Genomic DNA, 24,574 nt, shown 5'->3' on the forward strand with positions numbered 1-24,574 from the left:
CAAAGTTGGAACACTTATTCCCGAAGGCTTTAGTGATGCAGTCGAAGAAAAAGCTCCATTCCTTTCTGATATGTGCTCGTTTCAACTGTCCAAGCTTAGCCAAACTCTTCTCATACCCCAAATTGGCCATGAGCTGCTGTAGAACTGGTTCCTCCGGTGTTGAGAAAATGCAGCCTTCTGGTAAACGTAGAGCCTTGCGAACTGTTCCAGGAGTTACCACGTGTTCAAAATCATCCACTTCAAAAACAATGCTGGGAGTACCAGTAGCACCACCATTATCAAAATACCCAGTCCGCTAAAACGTCAGAACTGGTTGGCTTGAAAAGACTGGTGGCTGGGTCAATGCATACGCAATTTCACTGTGTGCAAGAAGATCTTGCACAAAGTGCAACTCAGATGAAGCTTCATCATGATTTAAGATGGCAGCATAGTTGTTGGGAACGAACTTGGCTCCATCTATAATCAAATCCTTAGGTGCCATGAGAAAAAAAAATTGAGAATTAAGGTTGCCTGTAAGGTATTTGATAAAATGTCTGTATGAAAACCAACGTCTGGAGATGAGAGAGATTAAAAGTAAAGAAAGAGAGATAAAGTGTAAAAGTAAATAAAAGATTGTATAATCTTCTCTCTCTTACTTATACATGGTTAAAAAAACCGTTGAACACCTGTCAGACATGCAGCAATAATGAATAGTTAATGGGCACGGGAAAACAGTAATCATTACTTATCACATGCAGTTTTTCAAGGAAAAACCATTCCACTTACCAAGTAATCCCATTAATTGAGGTAAGTCAGTTTTAATTCAAAATTTAAACTGTTCCCACTTATTTTAATCATTTTTACTGCAAAACCCATTTTCTGGAAAAATATAAAGTGTGAGAATGACCAAAAAATAAATCAAGTAAACAAGTACTGACATTTCAGAATCAGAACTTAATTTATATCAGCAATTAAAATGGTCATCAGAATATGGATATATCAGGATTTAAAAATGCAGTAGAATCGCAAACATCTCAGAGACAAAATCTTGCAAAAATATAAAATTCCATTAATATATTAAGAGAATACATTCATGAAATTGAAATTTACATTAGAACATTACAAGACTGTCCTAAGCTACAAACTCCAACATCAACAGTTTTTGTCCTTTGCTAAGAAGCTAGACAAAGCTGACGATGAAGAAAAACAGGAAGAAGAAAATAAATTATTTCTTCTTCCGACTCTCTATAAAAAGAATAGCGAGTCGAATGATTTGCTCTTGTTGGCGGAGAGCTTCCAGCCTTTCTTCTTCCAATCGTTCAAGATGGCGATGGTAGTCCATGTAAAAGAACAGGAGGTGTGTGAGAACCTCCTGGGGAACCGAGTCCCAAATCTCATCAGGAATGGCAGTAACATGCCATTCCTGCTGCCAGTCCGCACAGCTCAACTCCATGTTGAAGGTCTCATAGTTCAAGAACATGTTATAGTTAACCATGATTTTGTTGATATGAAGGAAAAGAGAGTGAGTGTGTAAGAAAAGAAATGATGTGTAGGCTGATTTGAGGTGTTGGTTTATATAGGCAATAGAATGCCAGGAGATGCAAGGAAATTTAATGCTGACAGGTAGAAATAATTCTACCTCGTCTCCCTAGACTGGGAAGAAGAAAAAAAACAGTCATTGGAAAAGTAAAACAGGGTTTAATGCGCACAAGAAATAAGTAAAAATTATTGTGCATGTACGTGTTCCACTAACCCTAATTGTATTAACTGTTAATATCTCACCCGTACATATTCTGATTTAAAATAAGACTGTTTCAGATTTTAACCACAAATAAGTCAAGTAGAGGATTAGAATTTAATATCAGCACTTAGACTTATATCAGAACTTAACAGTCATCAGAACATGATTTCTTAACTCGAAAAATGAATGCCTATCTCTGTGATTCTTCACACAAATTCTGATTTCGGTTCTTCAGAACTTATTTATCAGAACTTCCAGCAGAACTTGTCCTCAGAATTTATGTAATCTGACACATAAATTGTTCATCTAAAACAACATTGAACGCTACAGTAATTTTCATCATTCATATGGAGTGTAAGTGTGTGCATTAAGCAAAATATCAGACAAAGAGTAAAGTCTGATTCACTTCAGTACATCTTAGAAATAAGGCATAACTAAGAACTTTACTAAAAATCTGTCATTATTCTGAAGTTTACTTTTGAATGAGTTCATGCACGAGTCCACCTCAACTGTTTTGTGCTTATTTTATGCATCTTTTGAAATTCCATTTTACAGTGGCTTCTCAGTGTAATTGAGTCACGACTGCTTATCAAAATTTATGCTTTTATCAGAGTATTTCTCCAGTAATCATAGAGTGTGAAAAGTCACCAAGAAAAATAATTATTTGCTTTTATGATGCATATTACTTAATACCAGCAATGCACTTGGGTCGTCCCTTCCATATTTTTACTCTAGATCTCAAAGGAGTACCAGATTTTCATTCCTTGTTTCTTTTCCTTTTTCTTTTGATAAGTGAGGTTTATCAGCACTTAGTACATTCAACAGATTTACTAACATCAGAACTTAACAGATGAGAAGCATTATTCTAGTTTTTGACTTAGTAATAAGATAGACAAAGTAAACTTAACTAAGCTCAATATCAGAATTTGCTTGTGTCAATAGATTTCCACATAAATAATTACTTCTAACATGGGATCTCTAGTATATTAAAGACTACTCGGTCAGCATCTAGCACAGTTATCCTCATAGGATTGAATAGTCACATAAACAGTCATATCACTATCAGAGTTTAGAAATTCACATCAGACAACAATCAGTACTTAAGCAATTTTCAATTAAGCACAGAATACACAAAGAGAGTAATTTCTGTAAGTACTGATCAGAAAGTCTGATGCATCAGAACAAAAGCTAAGCAGATTTAGAGAAAGAACCTGAAACCATTCCAAGTTCATTTACCAATCTTATAAAAGTAGCTTCACACAGTGGTTTTGTGAAGATATCTGCTAGTTGTTGATCTGTTGGAATAAAATGTAATTCCACTGTACCTCCATCCATATGTTCCCTTATGAAGTGGTACCTAATGCTGATGTGCTTTGTCATTGAGTGTTAAACTGGATTACCTGCCATAGCAATAGCACTTTGATTATCACATTAAATAGGGATTTTAAAATATGTTAACCCATAATCCAGTAACTGATTCTTCATCCAAAGAATTTGTGCACAACAGCTTCCTGCAGCAATGTACTCTGCTTCTGCAGTTGATGTGGAAATTGACTTTTGTTTCTTGCTAAACCAAGAAACCAATCTGCCTCCAAGAAATTGGCAGCTTCCACTTGTGCTTTTCTTGTCAATTTTGCAACCTGCAAAATCTGCATCTGAGTAACCTATTAGTTTAAAATTTGATTCTCTGGGATACCACAATCCCAGATCAGCTGTTCCTTTAAGATACTTGAAAATTCTTTTCACAGCTGTTAAGTGAGGTTCTCTTGGATCTGCTTGAAATCTTGCACAAAGACAGGTAGCATACATGATATCAGGTCTACTAGCAGTTAGATAGAGTAACGAGCCAATCATACCTCTGTAATCGGTAATATCTATTGATTTACCAGAATCCTTATCCAGTTTTATTACAGTGGCCATGGGAGTGGATGCACTTGAACAACCTTGCATTCCAAATTTCTTCAGCAAATTTCTGGTGTACTTGGTTTGACAAATAAAAGTGCCTTCTTCATTCTGCTTGACTTGAAGGCCCAGAAAATAGCTAAGTTCCCCCATCATACTCATTTGAAATCTTGACTGCATCAGTTTGGCAAACTTCTTGCAAAGTCTGTCATTTGTAGAACCAAAGATGATATCATCAACATATATCTGAACCAGAAGTAAGTCATTTCCATGGTTGAGGTAGAACAGTGTTTTGTCTATAGTTCCTCTGTTAAATCCACTTTCCAGAAGAAACTGAGCTAAAGTCTCATACCATGCTCTTGGAGCTTGCTTAAGGCCATAAAGTGTTTTATCAAGCCTGTAGACATGATTAGGATATTTGGGATCTACAAATCCTGGAGGTTGTTCAACATATACTTCCTCCTCCAATTCTCCATTGAGAAAAGCATTTTTCACATCCATTTGAAAGACAGTAAACTTTTTGTGAGCAGCATAAGCCAAAAATATCCTTATGGCTTCCAATCTAGCAAATGGTGCAAATGTTTCATCATAATCAATTCCCTCATGTTGAGAATATCCTTTTGCAACCAACCTTGTCTTATTCCTTGTAATTATGCCATCACTATCAGTTTTATTTCTGAATACCCACTTTGTACCAAAAACAGATCTGTTCTTTGGTCTTGGCACTAGGGTCCAGACTTTGTTTCTTTCAAATTCAATTAACTCTTCCTGCATTGCTTGCACCCAATCAGCATCTTGAAGAGCTTCTTCTACTTTCTTTGGTTCAGTCTGAGAAAGAAAAGAATTGTAAAGACATTCACTTGAAGTAGTTGTTCTAGTTCTGACACCTGCATCAGGATTTCCAATTATTAAGTCAGGTGTATGTGATTTAGTCCACTTCCTTACAGATGGAAGGTTTTCTCTAGAACTGGATGCTTCCCCATGATCCATGCTATCTTCATCAACATTTTCTGATGCTCCCCCTAAAACTATGCTCTCTGAGTTGGATTCTTCAGAATTTAAGTTTTCAGAATTATCAAAACTTGGCTTATCAGAACTTGACGAATCAGAACTTGAAGAGCCAGATGTATGTTCTGATGCTTCTTGAGATGTGGTTGTATCTTGAGTATGCTCCCCCTGTATATGTGCATCTTCCTTTGGCATAGTCACCACAGTTTCAATAACATCAGAGTTTAATCCATCAGAGTTTGCAGTATCAGGATTTAGACTGTCAGGATTTTCAGTATCAGAATTTAAGTCTTCATTTTCAAATCTCAGCTGATCATGATCATTGAAATCTTCAAGTCCAGTAATCTTCTTATCATCAAAAGAGACATTGATAGATTCCATGACCACTCTTGTTCTCAAGTTATAGACTCTGAAGGCTTTTGTGGAAAGTGGATATCCAACAAAGATTCCTTCATCAGCTTTTAGATCAAATTTGGATAGCTGTTAAGGGTGAGTCTTAAGAACAAAACATTTGCATCCAAATACATGAAAATACTTCAGATTTGGCTTCTTTTTCTTCACCATCTCATATGGTGTCTTTCCTTGCTTGTTAATGAGTGTTGCATTCTGAGTAAATAAGCAGTATGCACAGCTTCAGCCCAGAATTAGGTTGGAAGTTTTGCTTCATCAAGCATTGTACGTACAGCTTCAATGAGAGTTCTATTCTTTCTTTCAACAACTCCATTTTGCTGTGGAGTTCCAGGAGCAGAGAATTCCTGCTTGATTCCATGGTCTTTGCAGACCTCTTCCATTATCAAATTCTTGAACTCAGTACCATTATCACTTCTTGTTATCTTCACTGAATCTTTGACCAATTTATCCAGTTGCTTGACATGATCAATCAAGAGATATACAGTTTCACTTTTTGTGTGCAAGAAATACACCCATGTGTATCTAGTGAACTCATCCACTATGACCATAGCATATTTCTTTTTTGCAATAGACATGACATTTACTGGACCAAATAGATCAACATGTAGTAGGTGATAAGGCTCAAGAATTGATGATTCAGTCTTGCTCTTGAATGAGGATTTCCTTTGTTTAGCCTTCTGACAAGAATCACAAAGGCCATCAGGAGCAAATACTGACTTTGGCAGTCCTCTCACAAGATCTTTCTTGACTAGTTCATTTATATTGTTGAAATTTAAATGAGAGAGTTTCTTGTGCCAATTCCAGCTTTCTTCAATTGATGCTCTACTCATCAGACAGATTACAGAACCATCAGTACTTGTTGAAAGCTTGGCTTCATAGATGTTACCATGCCTGTATCCTTTCAGAACAGTTTTGCCTGTAGATTTACTAATAACTTCACAGTGTTCTTCAAAAAAATCCACATGATAACCTCTGTCACAGGTTTGACTAAAAATCAGCAGATTGTGTTTAAGTCCTGAGACCAGAGCTACTTCTTTAATGATGACATTCCCAAGATTGATATTGTCATATCCCAATGTTTTTCCAATATTGCCATCTCCATAAGAAACACTTGGGTCAGCCTTCTCCACAAAGTCTGATAGCAGGGCTTTATTTCCAGTCATATGTCCTGAATATCCACTGTCCAGAACTAGGATGTTTTTCCTGTTGCCCTGCAATCACAAAGACCACTAATGATTAGTTTTAAGGACTCATACTTGCTTGGATCCTTTGGCCTTATTAAGTTTGTTAACATTTGCAGCGGATTTAGCATCAGAGTTTATGTTAACATTTTTCTTATCAGAATTTACACTATCAGACTTTGAATCAGAACTTACACTAGAAGGAACAATGGTAACTTTCTTTAAAGAAGGTTTTATTTGATAATAATCATAGTACAAACTATGATATTCCTTACAAGTATAAATGGAATGCCATAAACTACCACAATGAAAATAAGGATTTTGTGGCTTATATCTAACAGACTGACTCTTAACTCCTGATTTTGAAGGTAAGGAGTTTATGTTCTTATTCTTCCTGCAAAAAGAAGCCAGATGGTTAGAACTTCCACAGTTATGACATGTTTTTATAGGAGCATCAGGAACAGGCTTATAATCATTGCTTTTATTCACACCTTCCTTTCCATTCCTATTTTTCCTAGGTGATTTTACCTTGTTTGCATTCTTAACTTCTTTCAGCTTATGCTTAAGCTGCTTCTTTGTCATTAAGCCTGCGTTTACTTCAGTTGTCTTTTCCTGTTTTAGTTTGTCAGAAGTTAATTCCTCTTTAACTTCTGATTTTTCATTATCAGACTTTACAGCTATAAACTTAACAGGCTTTAACTTAGATTTTTGATTAACAACTATAGGCTTAATTTCTACAGTTCCTTTATCATTCTTATCATCTCCATAACCTAAGCCCTCTTTCCAGTTTTCACTACATAACAAATTCTGAGTTGTTCTGCCAGAGTTAGTCCAAGTCCTGATAATCTCTCTTTCCTTTTCTAACTCAGTTTTTAGGGATTCATTCATTTTAAGTAATTTATCCCTAACATAAAAAGCATCATCTCTATCTTTCTGAGTTTGATGGAACATGACTAACTCTTTTTCTAAATAATCATTCCTCTTTTTTACAAGCAAGATTTTCAGAAGTTAATCTTTCACATGTTAAAGTTTGATCTCTATAGCTAATGAACATGGTTTTAAGATATCTTCTCAACTCATTAATATCATCAGTATGAAAGGCATAAGTAGTTTGAGGTACCTTTAACTCAGCAGCTTCAGAACTGCTTTCAGCACTTTCCATATCAGCATTTGCCATCAAGGCATAATTCTCCTCACTTTCAGAATCTGAGGTGTCTGTCCAGCTTTTGTTCTTTGTGACAAGAGCCTTGCCTTTGTCACTCTTCACTTTCTTACAATCAGGAGATATATGGCATTTCTCACCACAGTTGTAGCATTTGACATTTGTATAATCTCCTCTGTCAGACTTTCCTCCTTTGCCCTCAGATTTTCTGAAATTCTTCTTATCAGAACTTGCACCTTTCCTGGAAAACTTCTTTCCCTTCCTGAACTTCCTGTATGCAATCTTTGTGATTCCTTTCACCATAAGGGCACACAGCTTCATCATCTCTTCATCAGCATCCGTCTTAGGCAAGCTTTCATATTCTGAGTCATCATCACTATCAGAACTTGATGACTCAGTATCAGACTTTGTGAAGAGTGCTTTACCCTTGCCTTTCCTTGAGGTGGCTGCCTTGGGGAATTCTTCTTCAGCCTTAAGAGCAATTGTCCTTAACTTTCCTCATTTCCTCTTTCTTTTTTGTTCCATCTCAAGTTCATGAGTCTTGAGCATCCCATAAATTTCATCAAGAGTTGTTTCATCAAGATTATAGTTGTCTCTTATTGTTGTTGCCTTCAAATCCCAGCTTTCAGGAAGAGCCAACAGGAATTTAAGGTTTGAATCTTCAAGATCATACTCCTTATCAACCAGTGACAAATCATTCAAGAGTTTGACAAATCTATCATATAAATCAGTCAATGACTCATTAGCCTTTGAGTCAAAGTGTTCATACTCTTGAGTGAGTATTGTCTTCTGGTTCTTCTTAATCGTATCAGTTCCCTGACATCTTGTTTCCAAGGCATCCCATATCTCCTTTGCAGTCTTGCAGTTTATTACCCTGTTTGACATTACATTATCAATGGCACTATGTAGTAAGTGTCGTACCTTAGCATCCTTAGCAATTGATGTGATATCTTCATCAGTGTAGTCACTCTTCTCCTTTGGTACTGACTTTGCTGCTTCACCTGCAACTGCAACTGCGAGCTTGGTTGGTTTGTGAGGCCCTTCCTTGATTCTATCAAGATATTCTGGATCTGTAGCTTCCAGAAACATAGTCATCCTCACCTTCCATATAGGATATTCAGATGGTCTCAATATGGGAACTCTAATAGCCTCATATCGGCTATGGATTTGTGTCTTTGGAGGTTCTTCAGTTTTGGTGGGCTTAGTTGGAGTTTCTACTTCAGACATGATTGTTTTTGGATCTTAAACTGTTTGTGTGTTAACAGATAAGCTCTGATACCACTTGTTAGGTCACACACACTGTAGAGGGGGGTGAATACAGTGTCTAGCACAATCAAATCGAACTCTAATAACTCAAGTAACAGAAAACAAACTTTATTCAAAACAATAAACTCTGTTACAGTATGGAACTGTCCTCTCTCAGTGATGAACAAATATCACGAGAGCTGCTAGGATTACAACGAATAATCTTCTCGATAATGATAACACTTATAGTGTAACCCTATGTCTGTGTTTATATACTACAAAGTTACAAGATAATCGCTAATTGATATGGAATATAATTCTGCTTCCTAAAATGTATCAATCAGATATCTTTTCTTCCAAGTATTCCATTCTTCACGGAATTCCTTCTTCATGCATATCTCTTCTTACGTTTGTCTAGATCTTCTCTTCCTTTAATCAGCTGCCTTCCTTATCTGAATATTTCCTTTAAGTCCTGATATTATCTTCTGATAAATATCTCCTGAACCTTAAGTACTGATGACTTAAGTTCTGACTTCAGTATAAGTGTTGATTTCAGTTAAGTACTGATTTGTCCTGTTTAAGTAAGATCTGAAAACTAAACATAAATCATATTAGACATGACATTATCAAATATATCTAACAGTAGTCATCATAGAGGGCACCCAGTTGCTTCATGAGCTCAAAAATACATAGATAGCAGGTTTTCCTGAAGCCTATCTATATCCAAATAAAGGGGTGGCCTACATATGTCTAAGAACCAAACAATGCAAACAGCTTATTGTTCCCAAAAATTTTGTCAAATCAAACATAAGGTTGATCATGACTATTCAGTCTTATCTAAAGTATAAAAAGAATAAGAAGGTTGAAGATGTGGAGATGATATGGATCCTGGACAGGTATCTACTGAATGTTGATACCATGTTGCCAAATCTGTAATTCAATTTAAAAGATGACAAGGATGATGATGAGCAGAAGCATGATGAGCAAAAACCTTCTGGCTCAAATCCAAGTCAATCTTCTAGAGCAACTGGAAACAAAGAAAATGAAAAGAAATGAGATGAAAAGAAGAAGGAAGATGAGAGGAAGAAAGGGGATGAAAGAAGGAAGAAGAAGGAGGATGGCTCAGGACCACAAAAACAATCTCTACCAATCCAAATTAACCATGCTCAACCCTTGAAGCCAATAAACTGAAATACTAATCAACCTCATACCTCAAAGCCTAAATACTTGTACAAACAAACTGTTAATTCCTTCTTGAAAATACCAATCACCTCAAGCCAAACATTTCTCAAGAAAATCTCAAACCTACCTTCTGTTAAGCCATCAACCAAAATTTACTATAAGTCTGTTGGGAGAAAATCAAAGAAAATGCAAGTTACTGAGAGGGTCATCTGGAACTGCTTTAATCAAAGTGATTTTCTACCCCTAAATTGGTGCATCTCAGATGAAGACTACTCTCAACAATTAGCTGAAGAAATGGTCAGAGTTTAGGTTGTAACACTAAGGGAAGTAAGAATCTACTATCAGGATGGATCCTTCACATTTCTTGGAAGCGACTTAATGGATATTTTTTCACGCAAAGAGATCAACAGAGTGATAAGCTTACTGAAGGATAAGGATACTGCAACTAAGGCATGGAGGTCTATTTTGGCTAAATGGTTTGTAAAGGGAAGAAATAAGAGCAAGAAACAAGGCTGAAAGTGAGGAGAGAAAAAGAAAGTATGATGAGGAGATAGAAATGTACATTCAAAAATCTGAAGATCTCAAGGTAAAAGGGATGAGCAGAGTTACTAAAGATGGATAATTTATGAATGTCAAAGCTGGCAGATTTCCAAGGTTTAGGATTGATTTATTAAGTGGATACTCATTACATGACAAACTCAAACATGTAGAAGATTTAAGAAGGACACCAATCATAGAGGAACTGAAAATTCTTGTAAACTTACAGGACCTCTTTAGAGAAGAAACAAGAGATGCGACATTTTTCTGATGTATGTATCTATCAAACTTAAGGAATCACATATTGTATAAATGTTGTATTTCTGTCAATTCTTATGTAAAGTTTATTTGTCCATTGTAGCTTGGGGTTAGTCTTGTTAATAGGCATTGATTTGTGATAAACAATCTTCTCACAAATTGGGGGAGATTGTTGTGCAAGACATGCTTGTAATTTAACAAGACTAAGTTAAAATTGGCAGCCCTAAGTAAGTTGTGTGATAATCTAAGTTTGCATTCTGTATTGTATCACTTAAGTCTGTAAAAGTGTAAATAGATTAGACTGGAGTATTTTTCTATAAACAGTCTCAAGCCTAAAAATAAGATTTGGAAGAAGATCATGAAGATCATGCCTCAGAGAAAATGTGAAGAAGCTTGGAGTTGAATAAATCTGTTTTGGGAAAAATATTCCAAGTCAAGAAATCTACAAGTCACAAATCAAAGAGAAGTCATTCGAGAACTCCAGAATGACTATCGAGAAGTTAAGAAAAGCTTATAGAAAAGTCTCAGAGATATCGACAAGCCAAATTGAAGATATGAAGATTGGAGATATCGACAAGTCATTTCTTTACTAGAGAACTCTGAGAAATCAACAAATCAAAATATCACTAGAGAATCCATAGATATCAATAAGTTAATTATACATGCAAAGAAATGGAGACCTCGATAATTCAAGTTCATTCGAGAAATCAGAGATCTCGATAAGTGAAGATCATACTAGAGAACTCAGAGATCTCGACAAGACAATGTCACATTCGAGAACTCAGAGACTTCGAGAAGTCAAAACAACTAGAGTAATAAGAGATCCAGATAAGCCATTATACTTATCGAGATGTCGAGTTCTCTATAAACCAAACTGGAGATCTCGATATAAAACTCAAGTACATAATGCATATCAGTTAAATATCCAAGATTATCAATCAAAAAAAATCAATCACTGATTTGTTAAGTCTACAAAAAGCAGGTTGAAGAGTACAAGATCAAAGGCCAATATTAACTGACAAAGTAGAAGTCACAGATATGCACGATTTGTAAAGATACACTAAGACAGAAATAGAAAGTTTTAGTTAACTTAAAGTAGGGTTTAGTACATGTTATTGCATGCTGTGTAAAACTAGTATTTATTATTCTATAAAGTAAACACTGGATGCTTTATTTTCAGAAGTAACAAATTAGATCTAGAAAATCTTGTAACTCTCAAGAGAGAAGCTGAGTTCTTAACATACCAAGAACCCAGAAATTTGTAGCAAAACACTAGCTTGATTTTTATATAAAATTAAGTGAATTTTGAAAGATAGTGTGTTCATGTGCATGATTTATTATTCCTGTTAAAACATATTATCTCTACAAGACAGATTACTTTGTTCACTATTCATAACAGTTCAAAAAGCCATTAAAATTATCCTAAACACATGCACCCCATGTGTTGTATTTATTACCTAACAATTATACTAGTCCAAAATTCTCTTTATATTAAGATATTGTTTCGTAGATTGTCTTCTACGTTTTGCAGTGATTTGAAGTATAGTGAGGTGATTCTCGTTCTAAAACGCAAGTCCTAGACGTATTAACGGGGAGTTAGTAGTTTTCGCACCGTGAGAAAGAGGAAAGACCCAAGACCAATTACTTAGATCCAAGACCAAAAAAGTTAACAAGGACAAAGACTACACCAAGGGTTCTACATCAACTTCGGAAAAATAATGGGGAGTTATTGTCTAATATAGGTTGTATAGGTTTACACATTTATTTTAAGGTGGTAACCCGGAGTTACGCACCAAGACAAATACTTGCGGGGTTGTAAAGATTTATCCGCCTACAAAAGAAGCGAGGTTAATTTAAATGAAAAACTTGAGTCCAAAAGAAGAGCTCGGGGACTGGATGTTGGGGTGAGAAAATCTATTAGAGGTTGCGTCATCGCGAACCAGGATAAATCTCACGTGTGGTATTTTCTTTTCTTGTCTTTTATTTCTTCATCTATAATCTGCATAACTACTCGGTAAAATATTTAAAACGGGATAAATATTTTTAAAATGCCATAATAATTTTTAATTTGGTAATTAAGCTATTCAACCCCTCTTCTAGCTTAAAATAGCCCTTTTACGGGACTTAACATAATGTACTTGACACTTTTATATATATGCATTGGTCTACAAAAGTAAGAAAATAAGTATGATATATATACCTGGAGAGTACGGTCCGCTAATGTCACTGTGGATTATCTCCAAACATTTAGTGCTACGAGTTGCACCTTGTTTGTTTTTTTATAATTTTCATTTAATACATTTAATACATGTGTCAAAATTTAAAAAATCTAAAGGATGGAGAATTTATCTTTATCTAGCCTTTCCATTCGACTTTTAGATATATGACCAAGTCGTTCATGCCACAATTTTAAAGAATTCTTATTATTTCTTTTTCTCTTTTTAGAAACAGTCGCAACTTTATTTTGCACATTCATTGAAATTAAGGATTCACTAAAAGAAGCATTCAAACATAATCAGTAAAAATTTCCCTTTAACAACCCAGAGCCAATATACTCAGATTAAAAAATAGAAAAAACCCTTTATTTTCAAATTTGAACAAATATTTATAAGAGTCTTACTTTGAAACAGAAATAAAACCCTTTATTTTCAAATTTGAACAAATATTTATAAGAGTCTTACTTTGAAACAGAAATAAGGTTTCTAGTAATACTGGGAACATAAACATTATCAACTAAATCCAAATTAAAACCACTTTCCAACATAAATCGGAAAGTTCCTACAACTTCAATTTGGGCTTTCTCTCTATTTTCAACGAGCAAATACCGATCTCCTTCATTTAGCTTATTTAAGGAAATGAATCCCTCCAATGATTAGTTATATGCACAACTGAATCAATTCCCCTTTTCATTTTACTATTGCTAAATTTTCTTCCTTTTCCTTTAATGGGTGTCATGGTCACAATATGAGCACTTTCTACCTTATCAGACTTAAGGTGTTCTTCTTGAACGCACATATAAATTAATTCACTCATCTTTCACTTTTCTTTTTGCGTATTATAGTTGGTCTTAAAAGGATCAAATTATGCAGAAAGAGAAGTCATTTTGAAGTGAATGAGAAAATCTTCAAAGATTTTTGTGTCCATGTCCTTTAATTGAAAAGTCATATCATTCATTCTCATTATATGATCACGAACACCACTTGAACCATTGTACTTTAGAGTTACCATTTTTGTGATTAATATAGTGGCTTGAGCCTAAGTGGAAGCTTTTAACTATTCCTCAATGTTAGCTAGATATTCCTTTACATTATCAGATTTGGGGATTGCTCCACGAATTGCACTAGTAATGGAGCCCTTAAGAATAATCAAGGAAACATCATTGTTATGCCTCCATTTTGCATGATCGGCCTTTTGCTCAGCAGAGCTTTCAGTTGTAATGGCGGCAGGTTTCGCAACCCTTATTGCATAATCAAGTGTAGTAACTCCCATCGTAAGATCAATATGCTCTCTCCATATTCCCTTCAATGGTTTAATGTGCTAAAATTAGTTGGTAAGTGAAGCATGACCAGATGTTGAATCGGGGTTAATCACAATCATGCATAAAAGTACATTTAATCCACTTGATGAAAAATGATTAATTCACTAAATAATACATAAGCTAAATAAACCGAGAGATAAAGAGCTTATCTAAATAAGAAAATTAAGATACACAAAAAATTCATTTCATTAAAATTAATAAAATATTAATGGGTTAAATATCAAAGTGGTCACTCAACTGAACGCCATATATCAGTTTAATCATCAAAGTTAACGGGGTATCATATGAATCACTAAAGTCATAATAAATATCATACATATACCTTAAAATATCTTAAAATATGTGCTCGATAATTAAAATTTATTTTATGGAGTTTTATATATTTTTCTTGAATCCTATTACAACCAAATGAAAATGTATGAATTCTAGTATTTTCTATAATATAATAAGATTTTTTAAAATTTATCTACTATTTATTTTTAATTTTGTAGTCTTTTGCTTTGTTTAAATAAAAATAATTAGTAGATAAATTTTTAAAAATCTCAAAAAATCATCTAAAATACTATGAATTCATAACTTTTTATTTGGTTGTAATAAGATTTAAAAAATATATTTAGAACTCCATAAAATAAATTTTAATTCTCGAGCACATATTTTGAGGTATCTGTTTGATATTTATTATTATTTTAGTGATCCAAATGATACCCCGTTAAGTTTGATGATTAAACTGATATATGACCTTCAGTTGAGTGACCACTTTGATATTTAACCAAAATATTAATATATTTTGTTGGGCCGATTATTAATATTAAATTAATTTATTATCGAACATTGGATTACAAAAGTAAAATATTAAATTATATCACCGTTGGGTAGCCAATAATTTAAATTGTACAATTTAAAATTTAGAAATTCTGTTTATAAACTTAATATATAAATTCTTCGTTGTGCCGATTTATACATTAATTTGTACACATACATTATGCGATTTACCATCCTCTTAATTAATTTAAATAAAAGTTTTTCGTTGGTCCATCTCAAACTTTAATAATTAATAAATTACTAAATTAGTTCATAAATTAAATATATTATTATGATACAAATTGTGACCCCGATCTTGCAAATATTTCGATTCAGCCAACTAATAATTATTTAACCATAAGTATCACTTTAAAATTGATATATATATATACCAAGTGACATAATTTAAGTATGCTATTTTATAAATAATTAAGCTATATTACTGGGTATAATGTTTATCAAATTGAAACATAATTATATAAACATGAAATATAAGTACTGAAAATATAAAGTTTGATTGTTACAATAGGTTCATTAGTTTAATAATTAAACTAGATTAGTACCCGTATTATGCGCCATTTTATTAATTTATATATATAATATAAAATTTAATAATATTGGTGATTTGTTATCTTAAATACAATATTATTTCAGGATATTAAATTTTTTATCAAATTTGATTGTAAACATTTTTGAATATTGAAAATGCTAAATTTAAATATTATTAGTGATATATTATCTTAGATACATTACTTTTTTGAGATATTAGAAATTTAATCAAATTCATTAATTTTCAGGATCGATATCATAAGTCGAAATTTCCGATTTTTGTTAAAAAAAGATATAATATGATGAATTGTAATATATGAATTACATAGAAAAATATTTTCTTTCATGTTCAATGTCTCAATGATTTCAATTCACATAAATAAAAGCATATTGGCAATTAAGAATGAGAAATGAGGATTAAAGAGAATTAGAAAAATAATGATAAGAGAGAAAATTAGTAGAGTATTATAATTAATAAGAAAAAGAAGCAAATTAAATAGTAAAAAAAGTTAGTGGAAGATGATGTATGACTTAAACTATGACAAACTACTATCACTACTCAATGGTCAATAATGTTGTGGTTATATAAATAGTCGTCAATATAACCTTTCGAGATACAGGCACGTTTTAGCTAATTAAACAATCAGCAAACGAAACAAGACATAAGACGTGAGATTGTCACATAATGAAGCCTGTAATCTCGATTTCTAAGTTACCCCGTATATCATCTCTAACAGTTCATAATACATATAACATTTTACTCAAGAAATTAAAACATGTGTTAATTCTGATATCAATTATTAAACTAAATCATATATATATGACCTAATATATATACATCCATCTTCAGATCAAAACTATGAGTATACATTACTAGAAAAGCATATCTGAATCGAAAAAGGTCACTGATGATCTTGAGAGAGAGAAGAGTTTGAGAACTTGAGAGATTGGGTATGTATATTATTTGAAAAACGTATTGTTTGACATAAGATTCATTATTATATAGAGGGAATAATGGGATCAAGTCTAATGGAATCCATAAACGTCCATCAAAATTATGGATTTGGGTACTTAAACAATTATATATATCTAAATAGATATATTACATATATTAATTAAATATATATTGAAGACTACGTGTGTGTATATATATATATTTATTTAATTATTAATTAGGATTAAGTCTTATTTAAATAATTAATAATAATAATATTTATACCTGAACGATCACAAATAATGAATTGAATTCCGTTAAATTCAACATCTTGGTGTAATTAAATATGTCAACTTCGCACGGCTAAAATTACCAAATCACAATTCGGGTTAAATATCAAAGTGGTCACTCAACTGAAAGTCATATATCAGTTTAATTATTAAACTTAACGAGGTATCATTTCGATTCTTAAAGTCATAATAAATATCAAACAGATATCTTAAAATATGTGCTTGAGAATTAAAATTTATTTTATGAATTTCTAAATATTTTTATAAATGAAAAGTTATGAATTCATATTATTTTAGATGATTTTATGAGATTTTTAAAATTTTATCTATTAATTACTTTTATTTAAATAAAGAAACTGACTACAAAATTAAAAAATAAATAGTAGATACATTTTAAAAAAATCTTATTATATTATATAAAATACTAGAATTCATACATTTATTTTAATAAAATATATAGAACTCCATAATATAATTTTAAATTCTCGAACACATATTTTGATTTATATGCTTGATATTTATTATGACTTTAGTAATTCAAATGATACACAGTTAAATTTGATGATTAAACTTATATAATATATGATCCTCACCACTTTGATATTTAACCCAAATTTATCCTCGTTTATACAGTTAACCCACTCAAGTGCAACGCTCAGTAGTCAGTTCCGCAATAGGAGTTGCTAATGTTCATCAATAATAATTAACCAATGCAGTGCTTTGCGGGCAAGCAGCCCAAAGCTCTAGTATTTTTATTATATTGTTAACACACACATGGATGTATTTAGAATTTGTAATTCAGATAAACAAGTCATATCTCACATGTCCTCCAAATAAGATCCACGCTATTTAGGCTATCTGCACTTCCATTTGCGTCTGTTTTAAATTGAAGCAACCAAAAGGTTCCCTCCTTTGTGTAATTTATAATCTACATTAGTATAATGAAGAGGATTAAAGATCAAATTTATGAATCATTACTTTTGTCAAAATATTTATATACATTTGAAGTGATGCTGAATTAAATAACACAGGTATGTTATAATACATATATTGTAATATATCTTGTCGTATGTTATAATATATCGTAACATATCTTGACGAATAACTAAATTGTTACATTACATTTATATCAGAAACTCACTCATCGTCATAAATAATTATCGTATAGTGTATGTTATAATAATCATATAAAATAGAAAAATTACGATTTCACTCCACTTCACGCTTTAGAAATGCAATAGACATATTAAACCTCATTGACATTGCAGAAGACAAATCCAATAGGGTAATGAAGTATTTGAAATTAAGAAGTCCAAGTTAACAAGTCAAGAACGTGAGCCAACCTTGTATAAAAGCAACACCCTTGTGGCCTAATCTCCCATTCAACTTTTCCGTGAGAAACGCACTCAAAAGCCAAAAAAAAAAAACACTCAAGCCCAACGCACTAGCTTGCTTTAGTGCATGCATAACTCCCACAAAAACAGTGATCTCACATCAAAAGTCACCGCGCTTTCCTCATCTTTTAAGCTTTCTAGTTCATATACATAATACACACAAACAAACCATCTTAGTGTTAATACTAGAAGAAACCAAACTAAATCATAGCTTTCTCAATTAGTATGGCCTTAGCTAAGTCCAAGAAACCTATGGTTTCTATAAAATCCGGCCTTTCCACAACTCTTTTCTTTGTTGTTCTTTTCACAATTCCAGCTCTTTTACTTCTCCACACTCCTCCAACTTCCATTTGCACCAGCTTCTCCTCTTACACCAACACTTTCTCCGGGGATCTCCGTTATGCGGAATTTTCATGGAATCGTTTAAAATTCTCCAAACAAGAGCCCCCGTTGGAGCGTATGAAAATAGCTGTTTTCACCAGAAAATGGCCTAGTGGTGCCTCACCAGGAGGTATGGAGCGTCATGCTCAGACGCTCCATACTGCCCTTGCCAGTCAAGGCCATCAAGTTCATATTTTCACTTCTCCGCCTACTGATGACTCTGGTCCAGCCTCGTCTTCTCAAGAAGGTAATCCACCTACAGATTTCTTGCCTCATATCCATTATCACGAGGGTGAACCGGGGAGATGGAGTTACAATAAAGCCTGGGAGCAATACGAAGAGGAGGAAAAAAGGGGCCCGTTTGATGTTGTTCATTCAGAGAGCGTGGCCCTTCCTTACTGGCGAGCCAGGAATGTTCCCAACCTCGCGGTCTCATGGCATGGCATAGCCCTGGAAAGTGTCCACTCCAATATTTATCAAGATCTAGTACGTAATCCAAAAGAAAAAATGTCACCCGGTTTTAACATGACAATACATGGGGTAATTCCCAAAGTACTTGATGAAATTAGATTTTTTCAACACTATGCTCACCATATTGCTATAAGTGATAGTTGCGGAGAAATGCTAAGGGATGTTTATCAAATTCCTAACAAAAGGGTTCACGTAATAGTCAACGGAGTCGATGAAAATGATTTCAAGCAAGACATAGAATCAGGCAAACAATTCAGAGCTAACATGGGCATTCCAAAAAATGCAAGTTTAGTCCTTGGAGTTGCCGGAAGATTAGTGAAGGACAAAGGCCACCCTCTTCTTCATGAAGCATTTTCCAAGCTCATAGAAAATCACCCGAACGTGTATCTTGTCGTTGCAGGCACTGGACCGTGGGAGAGCAGATACAAAGACTTGGGATCCCAAGTTATAACATTAGGGTCCTTGAAACCTGATCAATTAGGAGGTTTTTACAATGCCATTGATATTTTTGTCAATCCAACACTTAGGCCACAAGGGCTTGATCTTACACTTATGGAAGCTATGATGAGTGGAAAACCAGTAATGGCATCTCGATTTCCAAGTATAAAAGGTACAATTATAGTTGATGAAGAGTATGGTTTCATGTTCTCTCCTAACGTGGAGTCGTTGAAGGAGACACTAGATTTGGTGGTGGCCGAGGGCTCTAAAAGGCTAGCTCAAAGAGGAAAAGCATGTAGAGAATTTGCAGCTTCAATGTTTACGGCAACTAAGATGGCATTAGCATATGAGAGACTGTTTCTTTGTATAAAAAATAATGCATTTTGTAGGTATCCTTAGCTAGATCAATTACATAGACATTTTTATTCAATTTTTTTCCTCATTTTGTTTATCAATAACAATTTTATAATGATATACTCACTGCAGTATTGTTTTAAGACAACTTATAGAATGTTAGCCATGCTACCATATATATTTATGATATAATATGTGCAGATGTATTAACACTGATCATGAGAGCTGCCGTAAATACATAGCTGTTTTGTGCTCGAGATTTGGTTGTAAATAGTCCCTCAAGCCAAAGCTCTACGATGAATATAAAGGCGAGATAAGGTTTGAACTACCCGGTTCATCAGGAATTGCAAATTAGAAGATAATGTGATTGAGAGGCTGCACTTGGTGACAGACAGTTTCAGCATCAAGTATCAAGATGATGAGGGTGACTGGGTAGACCCGGCAATGCTGGTAGACAACAAGTGAATAATTAGTGTCTTGGTTTCAATAATTTAAAGCGATTAGAACTTCTAATCGCTTATGACAAGGACTTGCAGCTTGCGGGAACGTATGAAATCTCAACATCATTGACCAAAACAACAATCTTGATCCTCTTACCAATCATCTTGCCCTTGAAAGTGAACAATGACACATTTTATAAGGTAATGGATTTACCTATTCAGACCGTTAGGAATGGGCTTGAAATGATCCATTCCTTTCTTTTTAGCCCAACCAAACAATCTAAAATATCCATTCCTTCCTGTGTTTATATTCCTATCCAGCCCAAAACTTGATTTCATTCGTACGAGAGTGATAAGAACATAGCCTAATAGTTGACTTTTAACTGACAGGTATAGGCAAATAAAAATACATTATTTTTCACGACTAATGTAGCATCCTTTACCTATTACCCCAACCATTGTAGCATGTATATGCATATATAAAAGGAAGGAAAGCTGTTGGTACTTGATAAACTGCATACTAAATCTTCCACACACCTTTTCTTTATACTCAGATGTCTGCTCCTTCTCAACAATTCATATTTAGTAACTATTCTACACAACATAATCTTGCATTCATCAACATTACACCCTTACGAGCACGAGAGAGAGGCAATCATGCTATCATTGGCATTTTCGGGATAGCTGTTTCTGTCCTCCTCACAGCCTTGCAACTTGAGTACCAAGCAAGGACTGGTTCTCCATTCCAAGATCACCCGAAAGCCATGGCGATCGCTATATCAAGTTTCCTTATTTTCTGCTTGATATGCGACTTGGAACAATATTTCCCCTCCACTCGTAGTTATTCAATTTCTGCAACATTTCTGCACCACATCCTCAGATTGCTTGCTTTCATTTCAGTAGTATCCTTAGCCTCTGTCATTTACTCGACATCCACCAGCTTAACTATATCAATCATTGTTTATCTGATTCTCCCCTCCTTTTTTTCAGCAAGGTTGGTTCTTCATTGTATCCAGAATAGAAAATTGCATGGAAACAGAGGAACCCACAATTTTCATAATTTACCCTCATGCTTTGTTGGTAGTCACTATTTCAACTACTCAGATACTCTTCCTGTGTACCAGAGAGCTGCTGCAAATATTCTTTAGTCGCTTCTGGTACTCGATGATACAAAATAAATTTATGCAAGAGGAAGTTGATTTTTTATACTTATATTTAACACGTTTTATCCAATAGGAGTTTACAATTGTTTACTGAGGCTTTAATGTCCTATGTTTGAGTTGCTGTGCTTCATGTTCAATCTAAATTTTGTTCATTTGAGTAACCGATAAATATACATATCTAATTATTTATCTATATTTATACACTCAATTGAAAATTTTTAGAACATCTCCAACATGTATGAACTCTTAGCTAAAAAGTATCCAATATACCAAAAATAACTATTATAAATATTATATAAAAAAAATTGTCCCTCCAATAATACTTTTTCGGTAGCTATAATTTTAGCCAACCATAACTATATTTATGAAACCTGCATTGAAATTATACATCATTTATCAGCAAAATAAAATAAAATATTTTATTTATAATAACTTAAAATAATAGCAGTATACTATTTTTAAAAAATAGCCACTCATTATATTCAATTCCATCTGAGTAAAAGTAAGTTTTATGTATTTTAACCAACCATTTTAACTAACATGTTGTTGAAGATGCTAGGGCTGAGCAAAACCGAACCGAAACCGAAAAACCGAACCGAACCGTGCTAATTCGGTTCGGTTCGGTCCTAAATTTTTCAGAAATTCGGTCTATTCGGTCCGGACCGAATAGACCGAATTAAAATTCGGTTCGGTTCGGTTCTTTTCACAAATATTTCGGTCCGGACCGAATAGACCGAATAGACCAAATCATAAATACTATAATTTTGTATTATATATATTTTACATATATCTTAAAAATTATAATCAAAATTTTTAATTTGTAATTATATTTATGGAGTATTAGAAATCTACATATCACATTACTTTAATTATATTTTAAAATTTATAATTTGTGATTTAATTTATAATGCAATTTTATTTTTGAAAAAAATTTCGGTCTATTCGGTCCAAAACCGGACCGAACCGAATTATTTCGGTTCGGTTCGGTCCGGTCCATAATATAACTTCGGTCCGGTTCGGTCCAAGAAAAAATGACTATTCGGTTTTTCGGTCTATTCGGTTCGGTCCGGTTTTGGACCGAACCGACCGAATCCTCAGCCCTAGAAGATGCTCTTACCCATAGTAAACAAAACTATTTAAAAAATTATCAAAATCTTACATTTTTTACTTTTACAAAAAAACTGTGCAACCATAAATAACCATATATGTAACCCCTTTTCCCGTTATATAAAAATAACTAACCATATATGTAACATATTTTCCGTTTTACAAAAATAACTATTTTTTTTTTGAATACTTGAATTTTAAATTGCATAAAGATGCATCAAATTGTGAAAACCTATTTTTACAAAAAAATAAATTAAAAATTATATTTTTGCATATTTTAAACTGAAAAATTGTATTTTTTGCTAAAAAAGAATTAAAAAAGAACTTATTTTTCAAAAAACCTTAACCATTTATTCTAAAACCATTTACTTGATCAGATATACCTATTTATTTTTATAATCTTAATTACTTTTATAATTTGGTATACTTCTTAAGATACATATCTTAAAAACACATTTTCTACTAAAAGTACATTGTCAAATTTACTTATTTATTTAACAAATTCAATTAATAAAATATTTTGCACGAACTCATATATTTCGGCATACTCAATTTTCTAAAAACTTTTCTACTAATAACAGTTTTAAAAATAAAATAAAATAAGCATTATTAAAAACAAACAATTATCATATACTAAATTTATGACACATATATCTCATTTTTGGACTAAAGAAAGGAATAATATCCAAAATACTCTTCAAATGTATATGTATGATAGGTATATTTATTTAAAAAAAAACACCCACATAAAATATGTGTGTTCCATTCTATATTATAAACAAACGAATCGAAAATAAAAGTGAATGTGCATTTTCTTAAAGCCTATTATTTGTTAGATTTTTCAAAAATGAATAAATATCTATCAATCTAATCCATATTTCGGAAATATTTTGGATACAATTTTTAGGTTTTTTGGACCCTTAAATCCCAAAAGTTTGGTATTTTGATAGTATTAAATAGAAAATGTGTGTTTGATTTACTAGTTATTTCTAGGCAATACTTGATATTTGCATTTAAAAGTTTAATCAATTGGAGCATACTGAAATAATATTATAAAATTATCCTAACCATTATTAGCATAAAATAAATATATAATAATTTTTAATTAAATAACTCAATGATATTTATACTATACTATAATAATCAAAATGAGTATAATTTGGTTCAACTTAATTTTGGTTATTAAAAAAAATAACAAATAGTGTTATATATCCGCTAAACTACTAAATTGTTATACTATTAGATATAGTTTATCATACTAAACTACGACAACGACGTATTATATTATTAAAAAATAAATAAATAGTATAAAATATCCGCTAAATTACTAAATTATTAAATCACTAGACATAATATACTTATTCTACTAAGATTATCCTATTAATTTTATCATAAATTTATAATTATTTTATATTTACAAGAATATTTAAAAATTAAATTATGACGGAATAAATAAATTTTCTAAATTTAAGCTAATCGATACTATTATCTTAAAGACGAAACAATAAAAGTTTTGTTGGTAGTCGGTTTGATCACCGTAATTAATATTAAAAAATAAAACACTTCATAATATCTATCTATCAAAATTTGGTTAATAGTCGGTATGGTCACCGTATTATAGTAATATTAAAAATAAAACACTCTTATAAATAGATAATTATTCATAACATAATTATATTATATCTAATGGTTTTCGTTCAAACAAAATAATATATAAAATCCACCCGACTAGGTTAAACAAAATTAAACTATTGATTCAGTTGTAAATAAGAAATTTAAAAAAATTATATATGGTTATGTGAATTTGAAAAATCCGGTTAAAATAATATAATAAATATTATTGATCTCGCTAAAAATAATATATTATTGGACTGGACTATAACAAAATAAAAATGTGTAAGGAAATTTGCGGGGTCGATATAATGTCATCAAAATAAAATAAAATAATACATATTATTCATTCAGTCAAAAATAAAATAATAATCACGCTGAGCTAAAATAAAATTAAACAAAATTGTAAGTATAAATTTTTTTCCACCTACACAATTTTTTTACCGCTGATTCGAGTTTAAACATATTAAACTAGCATAAATCTGAATATAATTAAC

At 32.5% G+C, this 24,574-nt stretch overlaps 1 protein-coding gene across 1 annotated transcript; it reads left to right on the top strand.

The window, feature by feature from the left end:
* The first annotated feature begins 18,134 nt into the window (after nucleotides 1-18,134).
* Nucleotides 18,135-19,898, top strand: LOC141670105 (uncharacterized). Its single transcript, XM_074476139.1, has one exon. It carries the CDS (start codon nucleotides 18,338-18,340, stop codon nucleotides 19,799-19,801), a length of 1,464 nt encoding a protein of 487 aa, XP_074332240.1. The 5' UTR covers nucleotides 18,135-18,337; the 3' UTR covers nucleotides 19,802-19,898.
* Nucleotides 19,899-24,574: the final 4,676 nt, after the last annotated feature.

Source organism: Apium graveolens, chromosome 1 (genome assembly GCF_009905375.1).
Source record: "Apium graveolens cultivar Ventura chromosome 1, ASM990537v1, whole genome shotgun sequence".
Taxonomy (NCBI): Eukaryota; Viridiplantae; Streptophyta; class Magnoliopsida; order Apiales; family Apiaceae; genus Apium; species Apium graveolens.

What these genes read in the sequence shown, in the direction of transcription:
- LOC141670105 (XM_074476139.1), top strand. Translation starts at nt 18,338, where the DNA reads ATGGCCTTAGCTAAGTCCAAGAAACCTATGGTTTCTATAAAATCCGGC.